The 25,029-nt window shown below is 35.9% G+C and overlaps 2 protein-coding genes and 1 long non-coding RNA gene across 8 annotated transcripts in view; 1 reads left to right on the forward strand and 2 right to left on the reverse strand.

Moving 5' to 3' along the window:
• Rump (rumpelstiltskin) overlaps positions 1-3,652 on the forward strand; it is an 8,276-nt gene extending 4,624 nt beyond the window's left edge. The window contains exons 6-7 of one of the 2 annotated variants that reach the window (XM_064126495.1): positions 91-161; positions 3,515-3,652. In XM_064126495.1, the coding sequence (XP_063982565.1) occupies positions 91-146 (56 nt within the window). In that variant the 3' untranslated portion in view covers positions 147-161; positions 3,515-3,652. Of the gene's footprint in view, positions 1-90; positions 1,256-3,514 lie in introns of those variants that run through there. The other variant, XM_064126494.1, reaches the window with a different exon arrangement.
• Positions 3,434-24,745, reverse strand: LOC135165319 (protein fem-1 homolog CG6966). Of its 5 annotated transcripts, none has more exons than XM_064126488.1 (7): positions 24,277-24,745; positions 7,656-7,815; positions 6,670-6,870; positions 5,614-6,098; positions 4,923-5,285; positions 4,522-4,722; positions 3,434-4,044 (listed from the first exon to the last, which is right to left on the reverse strand). In XM_064126488.1, exons 1-7 carry the CDS (start codon positions 24,334-24,336, stop codon positions 3,622-3,624), a joined length of 1,893 nt encoding a protein of 630 aa, XP_063982558.1. In that variant the 5' UTR covers positions 24,337-24,745; the 3' UTR covers positions 3,434-3,621. The 5 variants fall into 5 exon arrangements, with proteins under 5 accessions (XP_063982558.1, XP_063982559.1, XP_063982560.1 ...); XM_064126489.1 differs by having other exon boundaries at positions 3,434-4,029; positions 24,277-24,744; XM_064126490.1 differs by lacking the exon at positions 24,277-24,745 and adding an exon at positions 14,389-14,612.
• Positions 16,692-24,265, reverse strand: LOC135165356 (uncharacterized). Its single transcript, XR_010299496.1, has 3 exons — positions 23,903-24,265; positions 17,947-23,842; positions 16,692-17,859 (listed from the first exon to the last, which is right to left on the reverse strand). It is a non-coding gene; the product is annotated as an uncharacterized LOC135165356 (long non-coding RNA).
• Positions 24,746-25,029: the final 284 nt, after the last annotated feature.

Raw genomic sequence — 25,029 nt, forward strand, 5'->3', positions numbered from 1 at the left:
CGGATAAAAACCATTTTGTAGCCTTCGCCCAACGTTTACCGCATTAATCTTAACTAATAAATTATTTTTTCCTTAATTAATGATCTTCAGCCATGATGAACCGGTCCCGCATCGACGGCAGAGCTATCGAGGTTCGCTTATATTAAACCTCTCAAGTAAAGGTAAAAAACAGTCTGTTGAAAAAAAAAACAAATTTTATGACGCATAAATTCATTGATCGCCTGGGGCTTGTCCGATGGATTCAGAGCTCTCGATGGAATTCAAAGAAGATGCTGTTTTTTTCTCCTCGACGACATTTGCGGTTTTCTGACGTTCCAAGACGAAACTAAAAAATTATTCCAGGCCTCGGGAGTAATTCACAATATTTTTTGGATACAGGAAACATTAATTCATTGATCCGATGAATTCTTCGATTTAGGAGTATTTCAAGTCGATTTTTCTGGTGGACGAGGACAAACCGAATCCCATAACAATATCGTTAACTGTCTACATCTATTTTTCATTCATTAATGTCGTGTTCCAGAGTGAATATTCGACAATTGCTGTTTCAATAGGACCTTTAGGGCTTCGTAATTTCGGTTGTACTCAGATTGTAAAAATATAGGACATTTGTATCTAGAGGTATCTATAGTTTTAAGACGTAACAGACATTTTACAGGCAACTGAACTGATTTATGAGTGCAGTAGTGAAGTTTAACAAATTTAGTCAATTTCACTCGATCAGGTTGTGGGAATATGGCAAAAACCGGAAGAGATGATTTTATTTTCTGCAAACATTCTGACAGGTGTTGCTCAACATTGAGTATCACATGAAAGAAGTTTTGTTGAAAATTGTCAAAAGCAATTAGTTCGATGGTAATTCTTCATATTCAGTAATGTTGATGAAGTTCGTGTCTATAATGATCGTCTGCTCGAGGTCGGTGTTTAATATGTTGAATTAAAATGCTTTTTTTTTGTCGATTTATATCCCCGCACTTAGGCACTTAATTTCATTCGAGGGTTTTGATCGATGGGCGATGAAGATTTAAGAAGACACATTGAAGAAGAAATAGTCTTTTTTGACTCCACACATGTTGGCTTTCTTTGATGGATTTCCATGTTTTTTTCTCCACCTGCAGTATTTATCATCAAATTAATTAATTTGTCCATCAATAGCAATAGCAACGCAGTCTGTTGTATTGAAAAATAATCTCTTGTAATAACCGATGAACTTCATACAGTGAATAAAATTGAGACTCAATTTGATTAAGATGAATATTTTTGTGCATGGGTCGTTATTTTGTGTTTTTATTAATTCTCTTCGGTAGAATGTTATGTGTATTGAATTGCATTAAGGGACATGATAATTTCAATAGGTTAATGGTGTTTGAGTCTATGAAACTGTTTTCTGATTATCCAGGTAGAAATTGTTTCAATTGAACATGAAAAATTTCTAAACGTGAATAATAATGAGATTCAGTTAATTGTCATCATTTTGATCATTCTCTTGCGAGAACCCCTGGATTTCATAGTGAATAAAATTGCCACTAAATTCAACTAAGATGCATATTGTATTGCATGGGTCGTTATTTTGTCTCTTAAGTACTTCTCTCTTTGGCAGAATTTTATTTATTATTGGATTGTACTGAGGGAGACAAGAATTTCAACAGATCAATGTTGGTTAAATCAACGATAAAGTTTTCTGATGATTGCCAAGGTAGACATTGAGCATAAAAATTTTCAAAAAAATCCTCTGGTGACAATAGATGATCGGATTTGATGGTGGAATTTTGGCAATACTTGATTCCTACTTTGTCCGATATGTGGAGGAAGCAATAATGAAACATTTGGCTCAAGAGACGGTGATATGCCAAGATAAGATTGTCTCTCGTAAAGTGAAAGGCTCAGCGATAAATATTTTGCTCCAAGTTACTGGGTTGCTATCGCATCCTCATCGTTATCCTGTTTAAAATTGATTTTCTCCAACGCAAGATTGAAAGGACGAAACGATAAACGAATAAAAATCTCATTAATAGTGAATCAATATTAATGCTCATGGGTATGTCGAAATTGATTCGAAAGCTGTTACTTCCACGAAGAGTCAATTCTCCAATTCAATGAAATCTTCTCGTTGAACTTGATGAATTTTGCATTGAGATAATCACGTACATTAGCTATGGTAAGTGCTATTATGCTCATTGTTTCAGTAGTTATCGTTGACAATTTATTTATCAGTTAATTTATAAAAAATACTGCCTAGGTGGGCTCCATGACTTCGAACTAATTACAACCTCTCGTACATGTTTTATCACTCGATTGCTCGGTGGGTCCATTTTTCTTCGAGTGTCTCTCCTCAATTTTAAATGAGTCGTCATTAATTCATTATTTCACTTGATTAACTGGGTTTTTAAGTCACGAGATTGGTTTGGTCATTTGCCAATCGTTTCGGTCGTCCATTAATTACTATCGTTAATAAATAATAGCATTAGGTGAATTATTAAATGAATGTTTGCCTTACAGAGGAAGAAATGGTAAGTCTTTGGGTTAATTAATTAATTGAGGACTCACGTTTTATTGTTGTCATTTCAGGGAGTCTTCAGCATCATCTTCCAGTTAAGTATGCTATGATATTGATTTTATAAACAAAAGTCTGTAAAAAAAATCTTATAAGAATTATATTTATTTAATACAGAAAATTTGGAAAAATCTCTTCGTGGTTTTTACTTGATTGAAAAATGTCATCAGAAGTTTGATGTTAAAAAATGAGATAGTCGTTTGATAGTTAAATCCCTTTATTACATTAATCACTAATATTTATCACAATTCACATGAAGGAAATCAGTCCAATGCCAGCTTCATAAAAACAAAACATTTGTCGATTTGTCTTCGTAGTACAAAACAGTGTCTCACCCAGTCTCAATTCATTTTCAATGGCCTTCCACTCATTAATTCATTGCTTAACCTGAAGGGGATTTACACATGTCCAACATGAAAAACATTCAGCTCACATCATCGATCGAAGGAGAAAAATGGACGATTAAGGGATCCTACTTTAGTCTTAGCTCATCGAAGTGGTTAATTGACGACTGCAGTGATGAGTTCATTGTAAAATGAAGAATTGATTAATTTTGAGGATGAAATCAGGCAAAATGATATTCAACCGGAAAAATCAAATTTTTAGTCTGTTAATTCATACTAATAATCAAAAACGAGTTATTTTTATCAATTTACTTTGTGTTAAATCGTTAATTCACTCTCGATAATGGATAATTTTCTTTTCCATTTTCTCAAAAAAAAATCGCTTGAAATCGACATTTAATTCAATTCGGATTCATTCATTCCATCGCATTGAAAAAAATAGTCTCCCGGGGCACAATCAAAGACAATGTAGATAAACTATTAGAGTCCAAAAACTTAATTACCATCTTAATGTCATAAAAAAACTAAAAAAAAATCAGTTTCACTTATTTATTTCCATACTTTGCAAGAAATAAAAAAAATGAAAAATCATTACTACTATAGTTTTATTACACAGACAAATATGGCTGCCAAACAATAAACAGACGAAGTATAAAAACAAAGACAGGCGACAATTTATTTAGAGCAGTCGGACTAGAGTGAATCCGCACAAACATTCGAAAACTAGTGTTGGCTGACAAATTGACGAAGATGCGAAGGTACCCTGTTGATGTGAATGGCTGTTCTCATGATAACTCGGGCTGCTAAGCACTGCAATGTCATGTATTTGAGAGGATTTAAGGAGTCATATTTGGCCTTATCATTGAGAAGTCTCTGATAGGTTTGACCCTCGTTGTTGACAGCGTCGATATGGGCACCAGCTCTCAGAAGAAGTGTCGCTAGGTCTATTCTCCATGGGTGGGACATGGCAGTGAGATGTAATGCTGTGTTACCCTCGTCGTCAGTGGCTGTTGGATCAGCGCCTGCTCGAAGGAGAGCTGTTGTCAGCTGGGGGGATGTTAACTTACAGACTGGGTAACTGCCTGCTATTGAGGCCTCAACGTTATGGATCATTTGAAGAACATCTCGTCCCTGGGAAATTATCAACTTTCAAAAAAATTATTTCCAAAAAAATGGCAAAAAATTTCAACATGTTTCATGCTCGGATAACTTTCAAACTACTCGAGTTACAACAAAACACTGCAAAAATTTTTTGTTGGCAATTTCATCAGCTGGAAATAGTTTCCTATAGCATTTTCTTCTAAAACCGTTATTTCTGGAGATATCATCGTAACATTGAGTATCTATTTTTCAACTCTTTCTATTTTGCAATCGAACAATCTAAAAATACGATGGACTTGTATACTTAAATATTTTTCAAATTACTGGGTTTGAAATAGAACATGACGAGACATTTTTTTTCATTTCATCAGCTACAGACACATTTCTAATGATTTCAATGTTAAACCCATTATTTGCGGAGATGTGATATTTTGTTAAAGACTATAATTTGGCACTATTCACTCAATTATTACTAGCATATTGTCAATCTTTATGTTAATATAATAGAAAATGCAAACTTACCGCTTTATCTTTGGCATTAATTCGAACTAATTCATGGATAGCCCTATGAAGATTGACATACTCTTCAGACCCAACTTCTGGCATTTCTCGTGTTAAAAGACAGGCAAGATGAAGAGTGGTAATAAGTATCCTGTTCAAATTCGTAAGGTCGCAGTTGGGTATCTTGTCCAACATCTGCTTGCCTAGTTTAATTTCCACAACCTAGAAATATATTGAAAATGAGAAAAGCGATTACAACAATTGAACAGCTTACAAAAAAGAGTTGAGGAAATTTCCCCTATGCCTATTATTTTATTAGATAGAATGAAAAAACCTCCAGATCAAGTGTCTTGTCTTCTTGAATTGACTTGACTGAACTTATGAATAATTTATTGCTCGATTGATTAAAAAATAAAACTCACCGCTTTTTTGAAAACCCTCATAAGATCTTCTCTTTGCACTGGAGGTATTCTCCTCCCTCTCACCGTCTGTCTTCCTTCCTCCCCAACCATAAAACTAAATAATTCAATAAAACTGAACAATGAGCTTTGGGTCATTGGATTCAATGGCTCCAGCATGCTCTGCTGCATATCCAGTGCATAATTCCATAGTTCAATGCACCTCTCGAACTTGCCAGCATCAGCGTAGATAGCTCCACGATATCTTATGTAGTAACTAGTGTCTGGATGTGCAGGACCGAGAATTCTCTCTCTTATCAACAAGGCCTGCATTCTCATCTCATCGGGATCAGCCAGTAGCTCATCAAGCTGCTCTGGATCTGATACCTAGAATCAAAATAATTATTGATTTATTGTCTCTGACAAATATCAAATTTCTTCGAATTTCATTTCCTCAAACGGAAATGAAGCAAACAAAAAAATGTCACATGCCGTTTTCAATCATGAACATCTACTAATCAACTAAATGCAATTTGAGCGAGTCACATTTCATTTTAAGGCCCGAAAAAAAAATTGAGATTGAAACGAAAATCCTAAGAATTCGCTCAAATGCTTCTGTCATTCAAAATTGAATGCAGTCAATTAAACTCTCTCCATAGTTGTAATTAAAAAATTGTAATGTCTTTGAATAATCAACATGTAAAATAATTTTCACCTCTTGTGCATAATCATAAGCAGCCACTACGGGGTGTCTACAGGGTTTCTCGATGACAGGACCTTCCCCTCTGTACCTCTCCTCCATGCCTCTTTTCCAATACTCCAACGCTAGAATCATATCCCGTTTCTTGTCGACATACGTTGCACCGAGAAGTTCAAGAGCATCAATTCTCTCTTTTCGGTTTACCAGGTGGGGAATCTCAATGAGATGTTCGACGATGTGGGTGTTACCAGCAACGGCCGCTGCCAAAAGAGGTGTCATCCCGTAGGAATCCACCTCCATCCGGGCTCCATGATCCAACAGTATCTTCAGTATTTCCAGTGAGCCACTCTCAGCACAATCGTGCAGAGCTGTATTGCCTTTGATAGACTTACGATTTGTGTCGGCTTTCAGGGCTAAGAGGTACTTGGCTATTTTGATGTGACCACGATAGCAAGCTATCATCAAGCAGGTGTGGCCGTGTCGATTGGCTGCTTCGATGTCTGGAATTATTTCATGTTTGATTAGGAGGTAGGATTATATGATTGGGGTTTAGGATCGAATTGTCTTCAGGAACTCTTTTTGATCGGTCTAATCTAATTCATCCAGCATTTAAAACCACTTCATCACCTGTTTCCTCTCATTATGTTCGATTCTATTAACCTTTCAAACCATGGGAACTGCAATTCCACGTGTTTTGTAAGTTTGACTCTCAACAAACGGTCGTCTCAGTGAGAGTCAAATGATTTTAAACCTCGAATGAGCCTTAAAGACATTTTTTATCCTTGTCATTAAAAGGAGTTTTAGATACACTTGGATTTCATTATCAAATGACTTGACTGCTCAAAAGATCCATCACAACTCTTGAAGTTGAGGACAAGTCCTAAGGATTCGACGAGCCTCAATAATGTTTCGTGTGGTGGGCCAAGGTTCGTCAAGGGCGAGAATTAAACCAATTTTCACGGTGAACATTTTGGAGATAAATACTTAAAGTTGATGGTGAAATAGTCTTAAACATTTAAAGTACATCTTAAAAAAATGAATCCTAAAGGATAGAAAAAATTATCAACTCACCAGCCCCATGCTGAACTAGAAATTTAACAATTTCGAAGTGTCCATCGAAACAAGCCGCCCTGAGAGGCGTTGAATTCGTAGTGGTCGTTGAATTCAATCTTGCTCCGCGCTTGACAAGTAATTTGACAAGAGCAAAATGCCCGGCAGCCGCAGCACACCAGAGTGGAGGAGCACCCTCGATTGTCTCACCATCAAAGACAACTGCAACATTGAAAGTAACAAATTGTAAAGCCTCGAGAAATTGCTGCTACTTTGTAGATGAAAACCAGTGAATATCATTGAAAGAAGAGGTATTATCAAGGTTAACAGTAAATTATTTTGCGGTCATTACTGAACAACTGACGCTTTGAGACAAATTCACCAGGTGAGGAGAGTGGAGGAGTTCATTGGAATCGTGATCCTTCAAACTGTTTTACATTGTTGCAACTTCTCAGGACGATATTTATGGTCCATAAAACCGAGGGTTATTAAACTTGTCTGGGATTTATGGGTATTTTTAAGGGGTACATTCCAGCCATGATGGAAGTTTATTTCCTCTTCGGATGACGAGGGATTCATTTATTTCGTGTGGGTATTATTGGAAGAGTAGAGGGTCAGACGTGATACATAAATCAAATTCTATGGTTGCAGATGATATTACACTTCGAGAATACATGGTAGAGAAATTCCTATCGACGATTATCTCCTGTTATCTTGTTTTCTAAAATAACAAGTACAATATCTCGAATTTGAAAATGAGAACTCAATCATAGCGGATGCTGGGACTAATAAAGTATGCAGAGAGAGGAGATAAAGCATTCAAATTTAATTTAAAAAAGCCTATGGGATTTTATCAGAGAATGCGCACAACTATTTAACAACTATGAGCCCAATTGTTGACCCGGAAAATAATATATTTTTTCTGTTAATTTTATGCTTATAGGTTGACTCCTAAAAAATGAAATAAAATAGAAGACAGTGAGATAAAATAAGCATCAAATTCTCACCTGATCCTGGCTGCTCAACATCAGCCCCACACTTCTCAATCAGATACTCAGCCACATCGTAATGTCCATTCCTGCAGGCCATAACCAGTGGTGTAGCGCCATGAGTCTTGGCGCTCACCAGTTGTCCTACCTCATGCTTATCTCGATGCTCCAGAAACACCTGCAAACAATAAAAAAAAAATACTGAGACTCTCCTCCCACATTCTGAGACTCGATCTCCAACTCGAGATGATCAGAAACCAAGGACAACATACATCATTGACACTAGAAATTACGGAACCCGTCTTGAACGAGTTCTGAATATAGATAATTGTCGAAATTGTCGGGAGGAGGTCGATGATGAGATTTTTTAATGCCTCTCTTCGGTCTCAGGATGAAGAAGACCTTGCTGAACGCAGTGAAGATACACACTGGCGAGAATCTACGTGGTACCACCTCGACGGTCAACCTCAGACCCGTGTCGCTGAATAAATATTTAAAATACGCACTCGTACCAAGCGCAAAACGCCATCCAATGATATTTTTTTTATTTCTTTATTCTCTGTTTCCTCATGCGTTTACATACACGAGAGGGAGGGAAAGTTTAACAATGCGTGAAATGGTTTAAATACACAAATGAGGGGGAATGTTTCCGTATATTGTGAACATTCTGTTTGAATATGAAGATGGTTCACTCGCACTTTTACAGCAGTAAATTTTTCTCACTTACGATTTTTCATTTGTCCATGGGTTTCATTAGAATGAGGGGGTTTATTCATTTCCGGTTTCATTTCGTATATTTTTTCGTCGATTTAAATATGGAGATAAGGATAACTGTTTTCAAATTACGTAATCTTTTCAAAGAACGTTTTCCTATCTGATTGTTTTATTCGTTCAATCAATTTGAAGGAATTTCGAATTTGTTTATTTTTTATTATTTCGTCTTTTTCATTTTGTGTTTCTATGCACAAATGAGATCAAATATTTCCCTATGTTGTGAATACTCAGAGTTTTCTCTGCATTAAAATGATCTTATTTACATTATTTTATTTGTTTAACTGCAGTCGATGGGTTTGATTGACAATTTTCTTCTTTTTCTCATGGAAAACAAAATGAATATTTTCGACTCTCATGTAATTTCCGGACTAAACTTCTCAAAAGATTTATTTTCTCACTTTAGATTATTTACCCGCTATAATACATCTGATGACTTTTTAATTTCTCCTTTTATCTCCTGAACTCCTACTCACAAACATGAACAAATATTTCCGAACTTCATCAACATTCCACTCAAATCCTCAACTCTTGTCTCACCAAACCTATTTTTACCCCAAATATTCCCATCCCCAAAACTTCAACGAAATTTTCCCCCAAACGCTCGAACGTTTCTTCACTGATAACTTCTGTCACTGCAAAAACTATTTCACTCCAACTCCAATAAAATTTATCGTCGCATCTATAATTTATTAGCAGAGATGTTGTAGAAAAATTTATGATGATTCAGCTGGCACTCGAGTTCACGACAAACCAAAGTCCGTCACTTGAACCTCAGCAGAATTCATGCAAATGAGTTTTTTTTTTCTATCTTTATACGTTCGACAGTCAACGAGAAATAGTTACGAGCGGCAGGTGTCGTTCCGCGATGAGCGTGAGTCGAGGAACTGGAGGATATCCGAGTCCATTGGCACCTGGTGGATGGCAGGGTCCCATGCCCCTCCAAAAACCTCTTTCTACTGCTTGAACATTCTTTAACTCCAAATGGAACCGTTCTCGATCTTATGTCCCGTTACCGAATCATTTCTGGGAATTTTTGGGTGATTTTTCTCCGGGCGATTGACCTCGATACCTCGTTTTCGGGCCCTTCTATTCCCTTCTGTTTGGGTGTGAAGGATTGCGGCGATAGCTTCGGGGAATTTCGGTTTAAATCGTTTATGGGGAAAGATCAAGAGAGATTGCAATTGTGGAAATTCGTTTTGGAAATCGTTAACTTCATTGAGTTGGGATTTTTTTTAAATGTTTTGTTTTTCTTTTTTTTTTGTTGTTTTTGAATTTATTACGTAAATAAGTGGTTGCAGACGACGGACATGTTGCAAAAACTATTCTGTTGTAAATCATTATTCCATCGAAAAAGTCTTCTCGGGTTTTCTTCTAAAAATACTTGTTATCGATACAATGCCAAGATTTTAAGGCCGAAAACAAATTTCCAACTCATTTTCATACTATTTCTGTATTTATCTAAAGGAACGAGTAACTCTCCTGAAAAATATCTTAAAATTGTTTTTAAAGCTGATGAAATTTTCAGCAAACAAATCTCTCATGTTTCCTTCCAAAACCACAAGTTGACATTTTTTTTTCTCAGTTAAATCTTCAAAGTTTATTATTTTTGCGTTCATCTTAGAAACTAGAGATTCTAAGGAGAAATGTCATAATTTTTTTTTGGCAGTTGATTAAATTTTGAACAGAAAAGTCGTTTGGTTTTTTTCTAAGATAGATTGGTAATATTGAATGGAGCTTTATTTGTACCCTCTCGTCAATTAAATGGATTGCCTTATCTAATGACTCCCATCATCGCTTGTATAACTGATAATAACCTAGGATAACGCAACGAAACGTTTGTAAACACCTGCAATCACTCATTGACGGGAAACAAATAACCTATCATAAGTCAATTCAATGGCAATGAAACGATCGGGAAGAAAGTTTAACAATCATGCATAGTGACTCGTCGCGTGACATTGACCGTCAGTTGTATTAATTTTCTACTCCACAATTAAATTTTTATATTAAAAAACCCAACACACAAAATTTTTCTTCATTTTCCATAAAATAACATAGAAAACCCTAATTTCAGTTGAAAAAATCAAGTGAAAGAATACATTTTTTTTTGACATAAATAAGTCGATTTTTTTCAGGGAAATGAAAATGAAAAAAATTTATTCAGCTGTCAAAAATGGTTAATTTGAAATATTTATGAGAGATGGCTGACGAAATGACTGACTATTAAAAATCATATTTCTTGGCTGAAGATCCGCAGAATCCAGTGAATATTCGCCACTCAAAGGTCAACGTTAATTTCTTAAACTCATTTGCGGATTCTATTCTGCAGTCATGGTCATTCTATGATTACAAATTGTATTTTTGCATGAATTATTTCACTTGACAAAAATCCGAGGACAAGTATTATTTATTTCGCGGATAACTTTACACGTTCAACTCGATTTCTTTGGTTTGTTTCGTTTTGCACATCATTATGGAGATTTTCATGATTGCAGAGACTGATGTCTAGGGAAATTGTGATGCAAAGCACAGACGGAACTCAGCGAATTCATGTTTATCTTTCTTTTGTGAGTCAGGGGATTTTTGAATTTATGTATTTCTTTTGCGGTTTCCGTCTGGTTCCTATGATGGAAATGATAAATCTAACATTGAGATGCCCTTCAATGTTCCAAGCAGCTGCTTTGATGATTTCAAAAATTTACACCAATTATTCAATGATACCATTTGTCTATCATTCATTTTTAGAAATTCTCGAAGTTTGCAACGAACAATGTCTAGCTTTGTAATCATCAGAATAGTATTTCATTAATTCAAATAACTTTGACTTATTGGAATCCTCATTTATCTCAGCAGCATCCAGTTCAAATAATATTTCCCTTCACCAAGTTAATCAGACAATAACGATACCAGGACTAAAATATTTTTTGCTCATCAGTTCAATTTTGTCATGGAAATAAAAAAAAAGTGGAATTATCATCAAACGGTACCTAATTGCATAGTAATATTATGACTGAAAAACTACTTGCTCGATTGGGTTGAAATCGGGTCCAGAGCTCCTGCCCAACGACATTAATTATGAAACAAAAAGACAGATTTACAACTGCACTTTTATTTACCCGTCGTTGAGATTAATAAAAAATTAAAAAAAAAAACCCCATTCACATACACATACAGACCAACACTTTTTCCAAGAACTAGAGCACGATTGGCGCAACATTATTTTGTCTTTGAATTAGACGCTATAAATTTCAACCACTAATAACTAAATGCAACAAACTTTTGATATTATCAATTCTTTCGCAAATATGACGTCTTCGCATTTTATAACATTTTACATAATTTCCAGCAAAATTAGAAGATCGTAAAAATGAGCGGTTAAAAAGCTTTCATTCGGAGCCCAAAAAAATTAAAAATTAATTCTTCATTATTCTACATATTCCCTGCCATAGACCGACATATTCTCTATGTAGGGCAGTTTAACACTGACGTTCAAAGTAGCTCTGAATTCCCCAGATACAAAAACTTTTTATGACGCTGGTCATAACAACAGCACTTTTATTTCCATAATTATCGTAAAAATACAGAGACTTCTCACAACTGAATCCTCAATTCAATATGCTCATAAACCTGATCATTCGGACACAAGAAACCAAACGGAAATCAGTTCACGGGGATGCGGAAGATGTCTCCGTGAAAGTGCGATTACAACTTGGGTGAATTCTAACCACGTCTGGTGAGCCTCGATAATCAGAAAAATCAGATCATCGATATAACTCGTTGTTTCCTCGTTCACTCTCGTCCAATCAATTTCATAACGGCAATCAGCAGTAATGAGTAAGTGATCGCAATTCGAGATCAATCACTCGTAACGCGGTTCAAAATAACGATTGAATAGCTTCGCTAATCGTAATTATACAGAAATGAAGGCCCCCGTTGATGGGAGGGTAACCACCGCGTGCTAAAGTGGGCAGTTAGCGGTTCACGACTGAAACAGCTAACAAGACAATTTCCGAGATCATATGTCACAGCGATCTTTGCCACAACTTCTTTATAAAAAATATAAATAAAATGTTTAATATATAAAGCCTCAAGGATTTCGCGTCTGTCGTTACGTTAATTATAGTATTTGAGTTTATTTCATTTCGGTTTTCATCTTTACAACTCGATTAATCTATGATGATAAAAAAAACTTCTTAAAAGTTAAAAAAATGAAATTTCGATTCTGATAATTTCTTCCAAAATGATGGGTTCTTCATCTGCTGTATTGGGAACTCAATAATAATTTTTATTTAAACATGAATAATATCGATACTTCGTCAAGTGGTTGGATAAATTTTGAAATTCCAAAAAAAAACGTGAATAGAAGTTGGCATTTTCTAGTAAATTTAATTGTGGAATTCTAGCCCCATAATTTTGAGTTCTTCACTAACTGCCCACGTGTAGTCTAGGAGTAATCAAAAAGATAAATGATCTCTCGGTGATGAATCTTATAATCCAAGAGCGACATTCCTTTTCCAAGGCCAAAGCAGTTGAAAACAATTCAAGATGTAACCCCCAAAATTTCTCAAATGGTCGATCCCCCCCCCCCCCCTCGGATTAGCTCGAGGGCTTTGACCTCAGCCTTGACAGAATGCTAATTACTCACTGGATCTGAAAATTAGAGACAAATCTGATTTTGCGTCAACAGACAAAACGACGAGAAAAGGATGGCCTCAGGGGGTTATGATATTGCATTGACTTCAATCAATTTCAATAATTAATCTTTGAATATTTCGAAAGGTGTTAGAAATTTTGGAGAATATCTTTCCCATTTTATCTATCAAATATGAAAGTTACGTAAGGGTATAATACTGTGACTTTTATTACTATTGCGCGAAAAATATATACTATTGAATGTTAATAATTTTTGTATAGCCAGATTCTCAATTCCAATTGGTCAATCACTCGTGTGGAATTAGTCACTGAACGAGGGTGGAGTGTTTAAATTTTCTAAACATAAATTATTCCCACTACAGTTGTCAATCTTGGGTATTTATCGAGTCACGAGTGCAAGACATTTAATACTCGTGAAATTAGATTGAAAAAAAGGGAACATTTTTCAAGTAAAAGTAATAAATAAAGGGAATAATGTGATACATTCTACCAGAGGGCGCGTTGATGTAACCGTCAACGGTTTGTCAACGATGAAAAGTTTTCAGTCATTGATAAACATGGAGGATTTTATCGACCTTCATCAATAAACAATACTCTGCCTGACAAATATCAATAAAAACACTTGTTCAAGGTATTATTCAAATTGGGGAGCAAGGTTAGGTCAACAAATCGCATGCAGTCGATCAAATTGATGCAAAACAGGAATCGTCACCGAAGCTATTTCCTAGCATTTCAATAACTCCAAAACTATTTTCAATCCTCAGCTGTCAATGACACGATGAATGGTAATGATGACTTCGAAACTTGGTGGACATAACCTAGCTCCCGGCCAGTGTATAAGGAGAGACATCCAGAAGTAGAAAGCGACTGACAGAATCGATCATGACAGTGATTTTTTGTGAGTAATAGACGCGGTCGATTGATCGTCGTCGTCGTCGTCCAGAAGATATAGTTCAACGATTATTATTTGCATGGGCATATTTTTTGTAATAAAACTGACATATATTTCCTTAGAAAACAAATATCTGTCAGTTTTTGCTTCAGAACGTGCTGAATCAATGTTCGAGTCTCATATCATACTATCTCGAAAAATGATAGAGATAACGAAATTTTCCTGAGACCCTTTTCGACAGCCCTTGGGTTCCTCCTCCCCCCAATGTCCTTTCAACAACCTTGTCATATTGCTTTCCTCGCACATAAATTAGCAAAAATGACTTCAAATCCATTCACAAAATCAACAAGTCACATCCCAACACTTTTCTCTATATTATCTTTCATTAACACAAACACTAAACACCAAAAATTAAGGGGAATAGCGACTCACCCTGCTGAACAGCCCTTCAAGTATCACACTCTCCATGATATCATGGAAAATGCCCAAAACAACAGACAGCACTCGTCGAAATAAACCGAAAAATGCCAGTTCGATGAAAGGGACAAAACAGACTATCTCAGACTCTAGAGTTTACAGTTGATCTGATCCATATGATCACATCGCAAGTTGTTTGGTACGAGAGAGGGAGACGGGTTTACCCACCCCCTTTTACGACTCGAGATCAACTGGAGAAGACAGAGCTGCGTGTGAAAGTGGTTCGACGGTTATTTTTCAACATGAAGAGGGAAAAAAAATATTGGTCATGGGAGTCATAGAGGGAGAGGACAGACAGAATGGGTTCGAGAGGAAAAATTCAATGAAAATTGAATAGAGATGGAAATTCCCTGACGGGAATTAAAAAGTTTGCACAGCTTTCTAATTGTCTTCCTGATCGACCGCTCTATGGTATATGGTATATGGTATATAGATATATACATATAGATATATATGTATAAACAGAGAGGTTTATGTAATCGGGTTAATTGTGTGAGGCACTCGTCACAGGCTCGGTTTACATTCTATTGCGTGGGTGATTGCTGGGTTTTATTTTAGATTTAATGGGCTTTTGATTAGGGAATTTAGCAGTGATGAGATAATCTTGATATTTCTAACGCGGAAAAAATTATATAATTTTATTTTTTTTTTCCTCAGAGGCAGGGGAAAGATTTCTAATTATCGCAGGAACTGCCTGGAAATTTTTAACAGAAGATGAAATTTCGTGACCAAAAAAATTGAGGTATTGTGCTCTTGATTTTTCATTGTACTTGAATAACGGTCAAGGACATTTTTTGATCTTCAACTTGAAACCTCCTTAACGAAGCCTCTTTAGAATTTGTTTAAATAATTTTTTCGCAGTCTGGACCTCTTCAATAACTCCTGTACGCTGTCCACGTCATTTTTATGAAAAAACAAATCCATTCCCTCTAGAATTTCCATTACAAATCATTTCCATTGCTAGCAATTTTCCTCGCTTATGAAATAAAAGTCGTCAATTGTACAATCGAATTAATCATCCAATTGTGATTAAACTGATTAGGTATGAGCACCGTAATGAGATGTGTCTCTTCCCTGGTGTATCCAATTTCCTCATGTGATGACATTTACTTTTTGCTCATAAGATCGCCTATTTTATTTCCTCTTAATCTATCGAGAAATCTGATATTGTACGTATCCAGAATAATTGGGATGATTTTTAAATTATTTTTATGCTATTCGATCTGAATACTATATATGGCCCCAGGATAATGTCTCCTCAGTCTTGTGAAAAGACTGGTTAATACGTTTGTTGCACGATTAATGAATGAGGGATAGTTCTATGACAGTTATGCTCAGTCATTGTAGAGTTATTTTGTTGCACATAAATGCCGTTTCATTCAATAAAATGGATTGGAAGAACCTGTTAAGACATTTGTTAACGAAAGATCGTCGTCATCAAGTAGAATCATTAACTCCAAACGGGATATGAGGGCTGGAAGCAATAAAAAAATAATCCTAATGAATCTTCGTCGTTTCAGGATAGTCTAATTGCAACTGTCATTCACATTGAATTTATTTTAGAAATGAAGGGTTCCAAGAGAAAATGGAAAAAATGATTTTTGACAGATTAGGAATTGTTCTGTAGGACATTTTCTTCCCATTTTTAGGTGGAATCAATCATTATTTAGATAACCACATATTAAGCTCAATGATGAAAATATCCAAAAGTCGAGGAGTTTTCGGAAAAAATATCTCCTGCGTAGGTTATAAAAATCAAGATGAAAAATCTATTGCTAAATTTTCTAATAATATATATGTAATAATGTAATGATAAACAGATCATGTGCGAAAAATCATCTTCCTGTTCTTTTTTATTATGATGTACGACTTTATAATCTGTTAAAAGCTAATTAAGGATCCCAGTTGATACAGCTCGTAGTCATTTATGGAAATTGATGAACAGAATAATGAAATAAGGAATGAGGAAATGACTCAATGCAATTCTGAATAACATAAAGCAATTAATAAAAAGTTGAATGCACATAAACGAATGCTAATTCATGTTTACCATGACTTTGAGAACGTTGATGACACGTGGGTACATTACGGCGTTGGGGAATCTTCTTTAGCGGTAACAATGTCGATAAAGTAGGGATTTCTTTGATTCTCGGCGCTCGTTGCGATTTCTTTGCAAATTTTGATTAAAATGTTAGACCTGATCAATGTAATCAATGTAGTTTTTGTCAAGATTTTTGTGACAACTTTAGTTCTTAATGATGGTTAGTTTCATGAGAAAATCATTGGAATTTAATGAACCCCATTACAATCAAAGTTCAATTATCTCAAGGGCTTGGTCTTTTAAAAAAGAATAATTTGTTGTTCAGGGGTTTTCCTATCAATAAATTGAAAACGATTATTTCTATGACGAATGTATTTTATTTTCATTTCACGCAAAAATGTAAATTATTATTCGATATCAGGTGAGCGGGAAAGCCTGACATTTTCATTATCAGTGAATGAGGCACTGGGTTGTGTCATGGTAGATGTGACTCAACAAAGTAATGTCAATGTGTAAATGGATAGCGAGCAGATGATTTCAACATGACCATATTTCCGACATTCCCATACCATACATTTATTACTTCATTCTGCACATTTTTTGTTTATCTGTATTTCCTTTATCAAAATTCGTGCGGTTGTCAAGCTTTTTCGCTCATTATAGAAACAATCAATAGATAGAGAAATATATCACGTCGATTTTTTGCAGAGGGGGTAAAAAAAGTGTCTGCAGTCATTAAATTGAGGAAGTGTTTTTTTTCTTTTTGATCGAACAACTTCTAATTCAGAATTTATCTTGTGAACGTGTGCTCTGGGCAGCAAATGGCCGGGTAATTTTTTCTAAAGCTCAGAAGTCCAAAGAAAAAATATGGCCTTTCTGAGATTATTAGACATTTATAGCACATAAAATTATCTTCTACCCCCTTCCCCAAATTTCAGATAATCTCCCCAAATTGTCAAATTCACCCAGGAGATATAGAGCAGGAAACATTAACTTTCTTTTGTCCCCTTCGTAAATAACCAAAAAATCAATCTCCATTTTTTAAGAGCATCAATCTGTATTCAACTGTCAAAACCTCACGGGCGTGAACTTTATTTTGGGTAATGGGAACGGGCCAGCCACGTGATGCCTATAACCCAGTTTTTTCGTCTCTCAACCACAGCTGCAGCAATTTTCAAGTTCCTGATGTAAAAATATTTTCACAGGGGCGGGGGCAAGAGTCGGTGTGTCTCTAATCTTTAATAATTTCACAACGAACCAGTAAAATTCCCCATTTTCTTTATTTTCAACATATTTCTCGTTTAAAAAAGAGCTTTATCTCATGCGAATTCTGTTCGTTCAGGAACTAGTGACGATTATGCCAACGTCATCATCTCTTTGTTTACCTGAAAAAAATACCGCATTGAGAGTAATTTTCAACCTTGAATAATCCACCAGTGGTAGCGAAATTCAATAATTTTATTAATTTTCACCTCATTTTTTGGAGACGCACATTTTTTGCAAACGATATTTACGAAAATGTTAATTAATTTAACATCAGCAACAAAATATGAATCATTTTTGTTCTTCATTCCCTACAAAATTGCAGACGACATCAACAGCTGAAGACAGACAGTCCATTATGCCCCACTGTTTCCTATCTATGGGGCCTTGAACCATCAGCAGAATCAGTGGATTGCGTACATTGACGAGAAACACACTTGAGAAACTCTCATAATTCCATTGCATAACTACGGCCTCCGGGATGTACACATATATGTCTACAAAAGTCTTTGACTAGTGTTGACATACGAGAAGAAACTTTAAGCCACATAATAACACACCGAGGGCCTATTCTCAACCGCCTAAATAAAGAAACAAAACCACGAAACGAAGTGGAACGGAGCAGAACGAAAAAGAATAAAAGAGGAACTGTCATATTTTTTTATTTTCACGAATGACAATTTATCGACTGGTCAATAGGTTTTCCATATTTGCATTACTGGATGATGACGCAGTATAAGGATTCATTGGATATTCACAGGCTGAGTACGCGAATAGTGAAGAAGGTTTTTCTTAATAATCTGATGGCATGATTTGATTCATTCAATCGGTTCAATGCAACAACAGGGGAATTAAATCGTAAATGAGATATCCTGGGAATCCCCTGAGGCTGTGACTGAGTATTGATTACCCGCACTTCCTAGTAACATTGGGGTTTTACACGATTATGTGGATTATATAGATTGCATGGAGAAATAATTAATTACAAATAAATAATTTTTCTGTAATTAATACTTAATTACAGAAAAAATGTCATTTTTACTGACAGTAAAAATGACATATTTTTTCTGTAACTTCGGAGGGAAGGGCTGTTTTCCAAAAAAAGAAAAATTGGTAAAAAATTACGTGCCGGTTCCGTAATCTGCCAGTCAAAATTACGGAACAATTATCCACTTTCATACTTTTTCTGGAACGTTCTGGACTTTTTCCTAAAAGTTCACTGAAAAAGTGCGTAACTGTTCCCTATTTTTTACGAATTAAAGCGGGGAAAATTTTGCGTTGGGTCGGGGACGAGGGAAAACCGAGACCCGACGGGAAGGGACGAGGGCTTGACACCCCCTAGTGACGTCGGGCCCAAACCAAGGACCACACAGGGGTGAATGGACAAAGTCGGAGGAATTGGACATTCGGGCCTTGACCTGCCAACGAGACACTCCTTTGACTGTCCTCCAACGTAGCACATATTCGTCTATCATTGTCGCGCGATTTCAGAGCTTAAATCATATTGTCTTATTATTGTATCAAAATCCACTTATTAATATTAAATTCTCAAACATAAAAATCCTAGTAAAAGTCATTACTACAGAATAATCTTTTAATTAGTAGATTACTGAGCAGGAACGTATATTTTCAATAATTTTTCTCTCCGTGTAGTTATTTCGACAGAGCTGTCCCGAAATTTTTCTGAAACATCTCGTTATTTATCTCTGAATTGTCCATCAACAATCACGACACTGCCAAAACCGGAGTAAATCTTTATCCCACTTGTCTCAATATCACAATAGATCATAGCTGTGTCAATTCTTTCTGTCGTATGACGTATCAACTGGATTTTATCAGTTGATGATCTCCAATCCAGCCAGAGAATATAACAACCATAACTAGAAACAATGAATTCAGCCTTGTTTTTTACATTTTGCTGAAACGAATCGGAAAAATCCGAGTGCATCTTAATCACCAGCAATCTACGTTTCACCGATTTTCATCAATTAATAAAAAAAAAAAAGCCTAAGTGGTTGGCTGCATTATTGGCGTCAAACTGTGCGTGACAAGGCATATTACTATATTGTTGAAGTCATAAGAGAGTTCATAATGACGCGTCAGGCGTAGAAGGAATCGGGTGTGATCAATCGCCATTCAGGCGTATTATTGGGTATTTCAGAGATCGATGAAAAAAAAATGTGAGGCTGACTAATTATCAAAGTTATAAATTCCCACAGAATGAAAAACATCAGAAGAATTTTTCGAAACATGTTATTAACTACGGAATGAAAAGGAAGTTCATTTATTGACATTGATTAGTTTCCTCATTGTCTTCTAGTGTAGTTTAAAAATTCAAAACAAATTGATCATTTTTCCAGTATCAGTATCTCCTGCGCAAATGATGTAAACAGCAGGACTTTTATTTATTTAAAAGGTAGAAAATTTATTTTTACTGCGAATCTTGAGTTAGGGAATATTACACATTTAACTTCCTGGGTTACTCTTCCTGCTGTCAAGAAAAGGTGGGGAAATATGTTTGGGGTGGATGATACTATCGAGGTCAGTTAAATTTAATTTTCAGGTGTTAAAAAAATACCTTGAGAATGAGAGACTGAAAATCATTGTACGGTTTTCCTCAGTGAACATAAATAATTCAATAATATCAACAATTGCAGAAGGTTAATTTTTTCCTGTGATTTATTGTTGTATTACAAATTGATTGATGGCAGAGAGATGACAGTTGTTATGACAGAAGGTATATTAAGATCTTTCTACTAATTATCATTGAGTTTCTCATGAATTAGAGTGATCTACATCGACGAGTGACCTACGCCCTCTAGCATTTGAGTCGAGAATATTCAGAAATGCTAATGACTGCAATCGTTTGAATGACAATTAATGAATTGGTGTCGCCATGAGAGAAGCCTTTGTCTCAATTTCATCGTAAACTTTATGTTAAAATCTCTTGTCAACGCTCTGAATTCAGTACAATACTTGATCACCGGAAGGAGTTTATTAAGCAATCAGACGATGTTACAAATTATTTCAAGCATTTCTGCTATTTTATAAGCAATGTTCATGAATAATAAACGGATTCGGTGAATGGTGTTTCATCATTTTCATAATTAACGTTCTCCAGAGTATGTCCCAATAGATAAATAGTAAATAAAAGTATTAAAAGTAGTGGTAGCACACATTAATGAGAATATACTTTTCGGTGTGGGCAGCAGTGACAGAAATAATTAATTTGCATGATGATTATTACCAACAAAAATCTTCAATTAGAAATTTCATAAGAAGGGATAATTTCCAAGTTTTTTCAGATCTCCTTAATTAACATTGTTTCGCTCTCCGGTGTTATCACGGTAGGATGATCAGAAGGGGAACGATGCACTAGAGTTAACCAAATGGTAATGGCTTCGATTGAGCCTCACAACGATTTCAATGTTGTGAATATTCTCACGCGAGGGATAATAGTCGTGCTTTGATGAGAGAGACGCTCTCCTTCTACGGGGTCTCTATACATTCAAGGACAAGTAGTGAATTTTTCATCGGAGATGGCCCTCAAATCGAACGCTGCGCGGTCAAGACAGCGAGAAGAGAGCACTTGTGAGACGATAATAATGAGGATTGCATTCATAGATTCATCGGTTTCTATTCTTATTAGTCATGAGGAGAGTGATGAAATGCAACTAGTAGATTTCTCGTCCCGGTGAATATTTTATCATCTTGGCGGGGAGTGTCAACTGACGTTTTTCTCAAGTGTTTCATCATATGAATATTATTTGACTTTTTTTCCGTAAAGGTCACTGTGAAATCTCAAAAAATGTAAGAGTGAACCTTTCAGAAAATTCAATTTTTCCATTTTATGGGCTTTCACATTGAGTTAATTATCTGCAATGTGATAATGGAAAATATTTCTTACAGAAAACTTGATCAGCTGCAAAAGAGGTTTTAATGCTTTGATTGAAAAAAAAAATCAAACCACATGGTCACTTCTTCAAACTATATTATTATTTATAGAGGATTCTATGAAGTACTGGGATTTTCAGTATTTCCACTCATGTTGCTCCTGAGAATTCGCGTCGGTTGAGTAACAAATCAATATTGTTATTCGCTGCGTGAGGTTTCTGTCTCCGCATTTCCTACTTGCTACATCATCCTGTACAGTCCGGAAAACCCCAATGAAATCGATTTTTAAAATGCATAAATCAAATTGAAACCGCTTTGTGACCAATCGAACACTCAATATTTCAGATTCTGTCCTCTATTTTACCGAAACATGAATAATGAGGCTCAACAACCAAAATATTCTCCGAAACAATTCGTGAAAAACCGTTCTCAGCACAAGAAAAGACAATTCCTCTTGAAGCTCAGCAAATATTTATAGAGTTCAGTTTATTCTATTCAATTAAAAAACTATTCCTCCATAAAATTTCTGGAATTAGAATTAGCTGCGAAATCGTTCCAGGAACAACTCAGAAAGAGAAATGGAATAGAAAAAGTAATATTGTCAAAATTTTCATGAAAGGACAACTTCCAATAAATTTCCATAGCATCCTGAAGTGAAATCAATGTTTCCCTGCTGGCCTCTACAAGAACCCTGAGAAATAGACAAACAATTTATAATGCTTGTCAATTTGGCAAATATTATTCTTCATTGGAGATATAAAAAAACCCATAAACCAAGAAAACTAGTGAATCAGTGGCAACCAATTCACCATCTTTCCCGCGCAAACACGGATTTTGGAAGGCCAGCGAGAATCCAGTAATAACAAAACCCTGAAACATCTATAAAACGCTCAGCATTTTATTTACCAGTTTATTTGCTAATTATCTAGGTTAATTGCGCGAAGCAAGAAATACCCTCGACTTGCAACTGTTAAAACCTCCCGCAAATTTGCATTTTTTAAAATAGACTACCGATTGAATGCCCGGCAAACCCTGAAAATCAATAATTTTCTTTTTTCCAAACCGAAAAAGTAGTACATATTACCAGCAGAACTTTATTACTGAAAAATTTGAGTAATGTAAATAATTTTTTCCCCATTGGGTAATTTGCCTGCCACTATTCCTAATTGCATCACAATAAAATTGAATAAAAATCAGAATAAAAGTTATTTCTGCCCACATTGCAGCATTTTGATAAGCTGAATGTTGCTGCCCGCCAGACGTCCACATAACCCGGTTCATATATTCAAAATTCTAAATATAAACCCTCAACATCTTCGTCCCTATTTCTCCATTCCTTTCAATTTGTCGTTGCCAAAGTGCATTTTTTCACGAGAATGCCATCCAAGAGAACGAAACTCGTTGAATCCTCATCACTCCCTTAAATTACGACGAGTCGATGCACCAATGACCGTCAATGCAAAAAAAATTGTAAAGAACGAGGGTATAGAGCGTTCGGAGAACACATGGTCTTCTGATCAATGCAAACGTGTGAGTCATCGTTAATAACGAGGTATTTTCTCGGTGTTTCGTGTTTTCCAGCTCACAAAAATACCCACGTGGATGAAAAGAAAGGGGAATTATGTTAGTCTCACCCCTGGGGAACAATCCAAATATTCCAATCTTGTGTTATTCTATTTGTGATTGAGAAAATGGACTGTAAAACCGAAATCCATTGGTTAGTGGAAAGAATTGAAATTAAAAAAAATTTTTAACAGTGTCAGGATCAAATGATTGCTTGTACACATTTTTCAAATATTTTTGAAAAGACTTTCTTATACCTGCACAGAGGAAAAAATTCAGTAAAAATGATTTTGTCATTTGGCAATCGTGTGATGTTCTGGTCAGTGGAAAATTATCACAGCGCCCAGTCCAATTTATCGACTCCTTGATGAAGTTTATTAATCTGTTTGGTAAAAATTGTCCAACGGTCCGGTAATTATTTTCGATTGAATAATTTTTACTATACAGTCAACCAAATTTTGCTGAACGTTACAGTAATTTTTCAGGAACGACCAAACTCCAAAACAGTTGCCGAATGTGTAAGTAATTTCTGATGCATTTTTCACTGCCTGGATGAGTCTTGTGTACATGAGAGGATCCGTGACTATGTGATTGAATTTCATGCTCCAAATTTCTTGATTATCAGCTCCAAATGTGTCACTTCAGGTACTGCAAAAAACTTTAATTATTTTAAAGGCTGTACCTCTCAATTTCCTACAGACAGCCTACATTTTGTTGGATCCGAAAAGTTTCTACAATTGTCTAAAGTAACTGTTTTTCTTCATGAAATTTCGATGAATCAATTCACCAAAGAAATAGATGCGATGGAAAGTTGCGAGACCGAGAGTGCGAGTGAAAAATCGTCGATGATCGAACTGTATCTCAAAACCTCAAAAAAAAACGTCCTTCCTTCCAAAAACTTCACAGATTGTCATCGGTTTATTTTTCGAAGTTATTCGAACCCTGGAGCCTTGAAAATCTTGCAACAAAGATTCCTCTCCAAACAATCCCCCGGGCTATACCGTCTACCTGGCAACAGGAGGTCTCCGACCTTTCCCTGCTCGAAAAATCCTTCATGAAAAAAAGAAAATAATTCACTTTACCTTGAGACGCTTGAGTTTTCCGTCCCTGGCAGCGTTGTACACCGCACTCTTAAAATCCATTTTATCTCATGCTCTGTTTTGGACTGTCCACCGTAGTAACAATTCCATACACCACAAAAAATCAACAGAATAAGAAAATGACCAAAACACCAGAATCCACGGTTTATTGCATTTCACCCCGATTCTCTTTGTTCTGCATTTAAAAACACGATTGCAGTCCGACGAGCTTCTCCTTCTTTTGTTTATCGACAGTTAAATATATCATTAAATCACTAAAAAATTCTTGTTGTTCTGTGCACTGAAGAGGGATGGAGGGACGGTAGAGGAGAGGCGTTATGACAGCAGTTTTCAAGTATTAAATAAGATTTAATACACCTTTTACCAGGGCGACGATGAACGATTGCTGAAACGCCAGAAGGGAGAGGGGGGACGTTGTTGAACGCGCTGCTGTGGCACTGACACTTCTATTGCGGTAACACTTGCAGCAGTCTCGACGGGCTCTCTCGGCTGGGGCACCCCCACTCCGGAGGTAAAGAAGGACGGGAGGTGGGCGAGAGAAGCGCGAGATGGCGAGGTAGAACCGGTATGGAGATATCCAACGGTCTCACACAAAGACTTTGGACACACAGGTATAAATAATGATTATATCTATTCAGAGAGCATAATTAAATTATATCTAATAATACAAAAGGCCTGAGGCCACAGCTGTGGTAATGTCGGTTAGGTAGGTAATATAGCTTAAAAAATTAATAG

This window comes from Diachasmimorpha longicaudata, chromosome 8, assembly GCF_034640455.1.
Source record: "Diachasmimorpha longicaudata isolate KC_UGA_2023 chromosome 8, iyDiaLong2, whole genome shotgun sequence".
In the NCBI taxonomy this organism is placed as follows: Eukaryota; Metazoa; Arthropoda; class Insecta; order Hymenoptera; family Braconidae; genus Diachasmimorpha; species Diachasmimorpha longicaudata.

What these genes read in the sequence shown, in the direction of transcription:
- LOC135165319 (XM_064126488.1), bottom strand. Translation starts at nt 24,336, where the DNA reads ATGGATTTTAAGAGTGCGGTGTACAACGCTGCCAGGGACGGAAAACTC. An exon ending in CTTATGATTATGCACAAGAG is followed by an intron (nt 5,286 to 5,613) that starts GTGAAAATTATT and finishes TTTTGATTCTAG; the next exon opens with GTATCAGATCCAGAGCAGCT. An exon ending in TTAATGCCAAAGATAAAGCG is followed by an intron (nt 4,045 to 4,521) that starts GTAAGTTTGCAT and finishes TTTTTTTGAAAG; the next exon opens with TTGATAATTTCCCAGGGACG.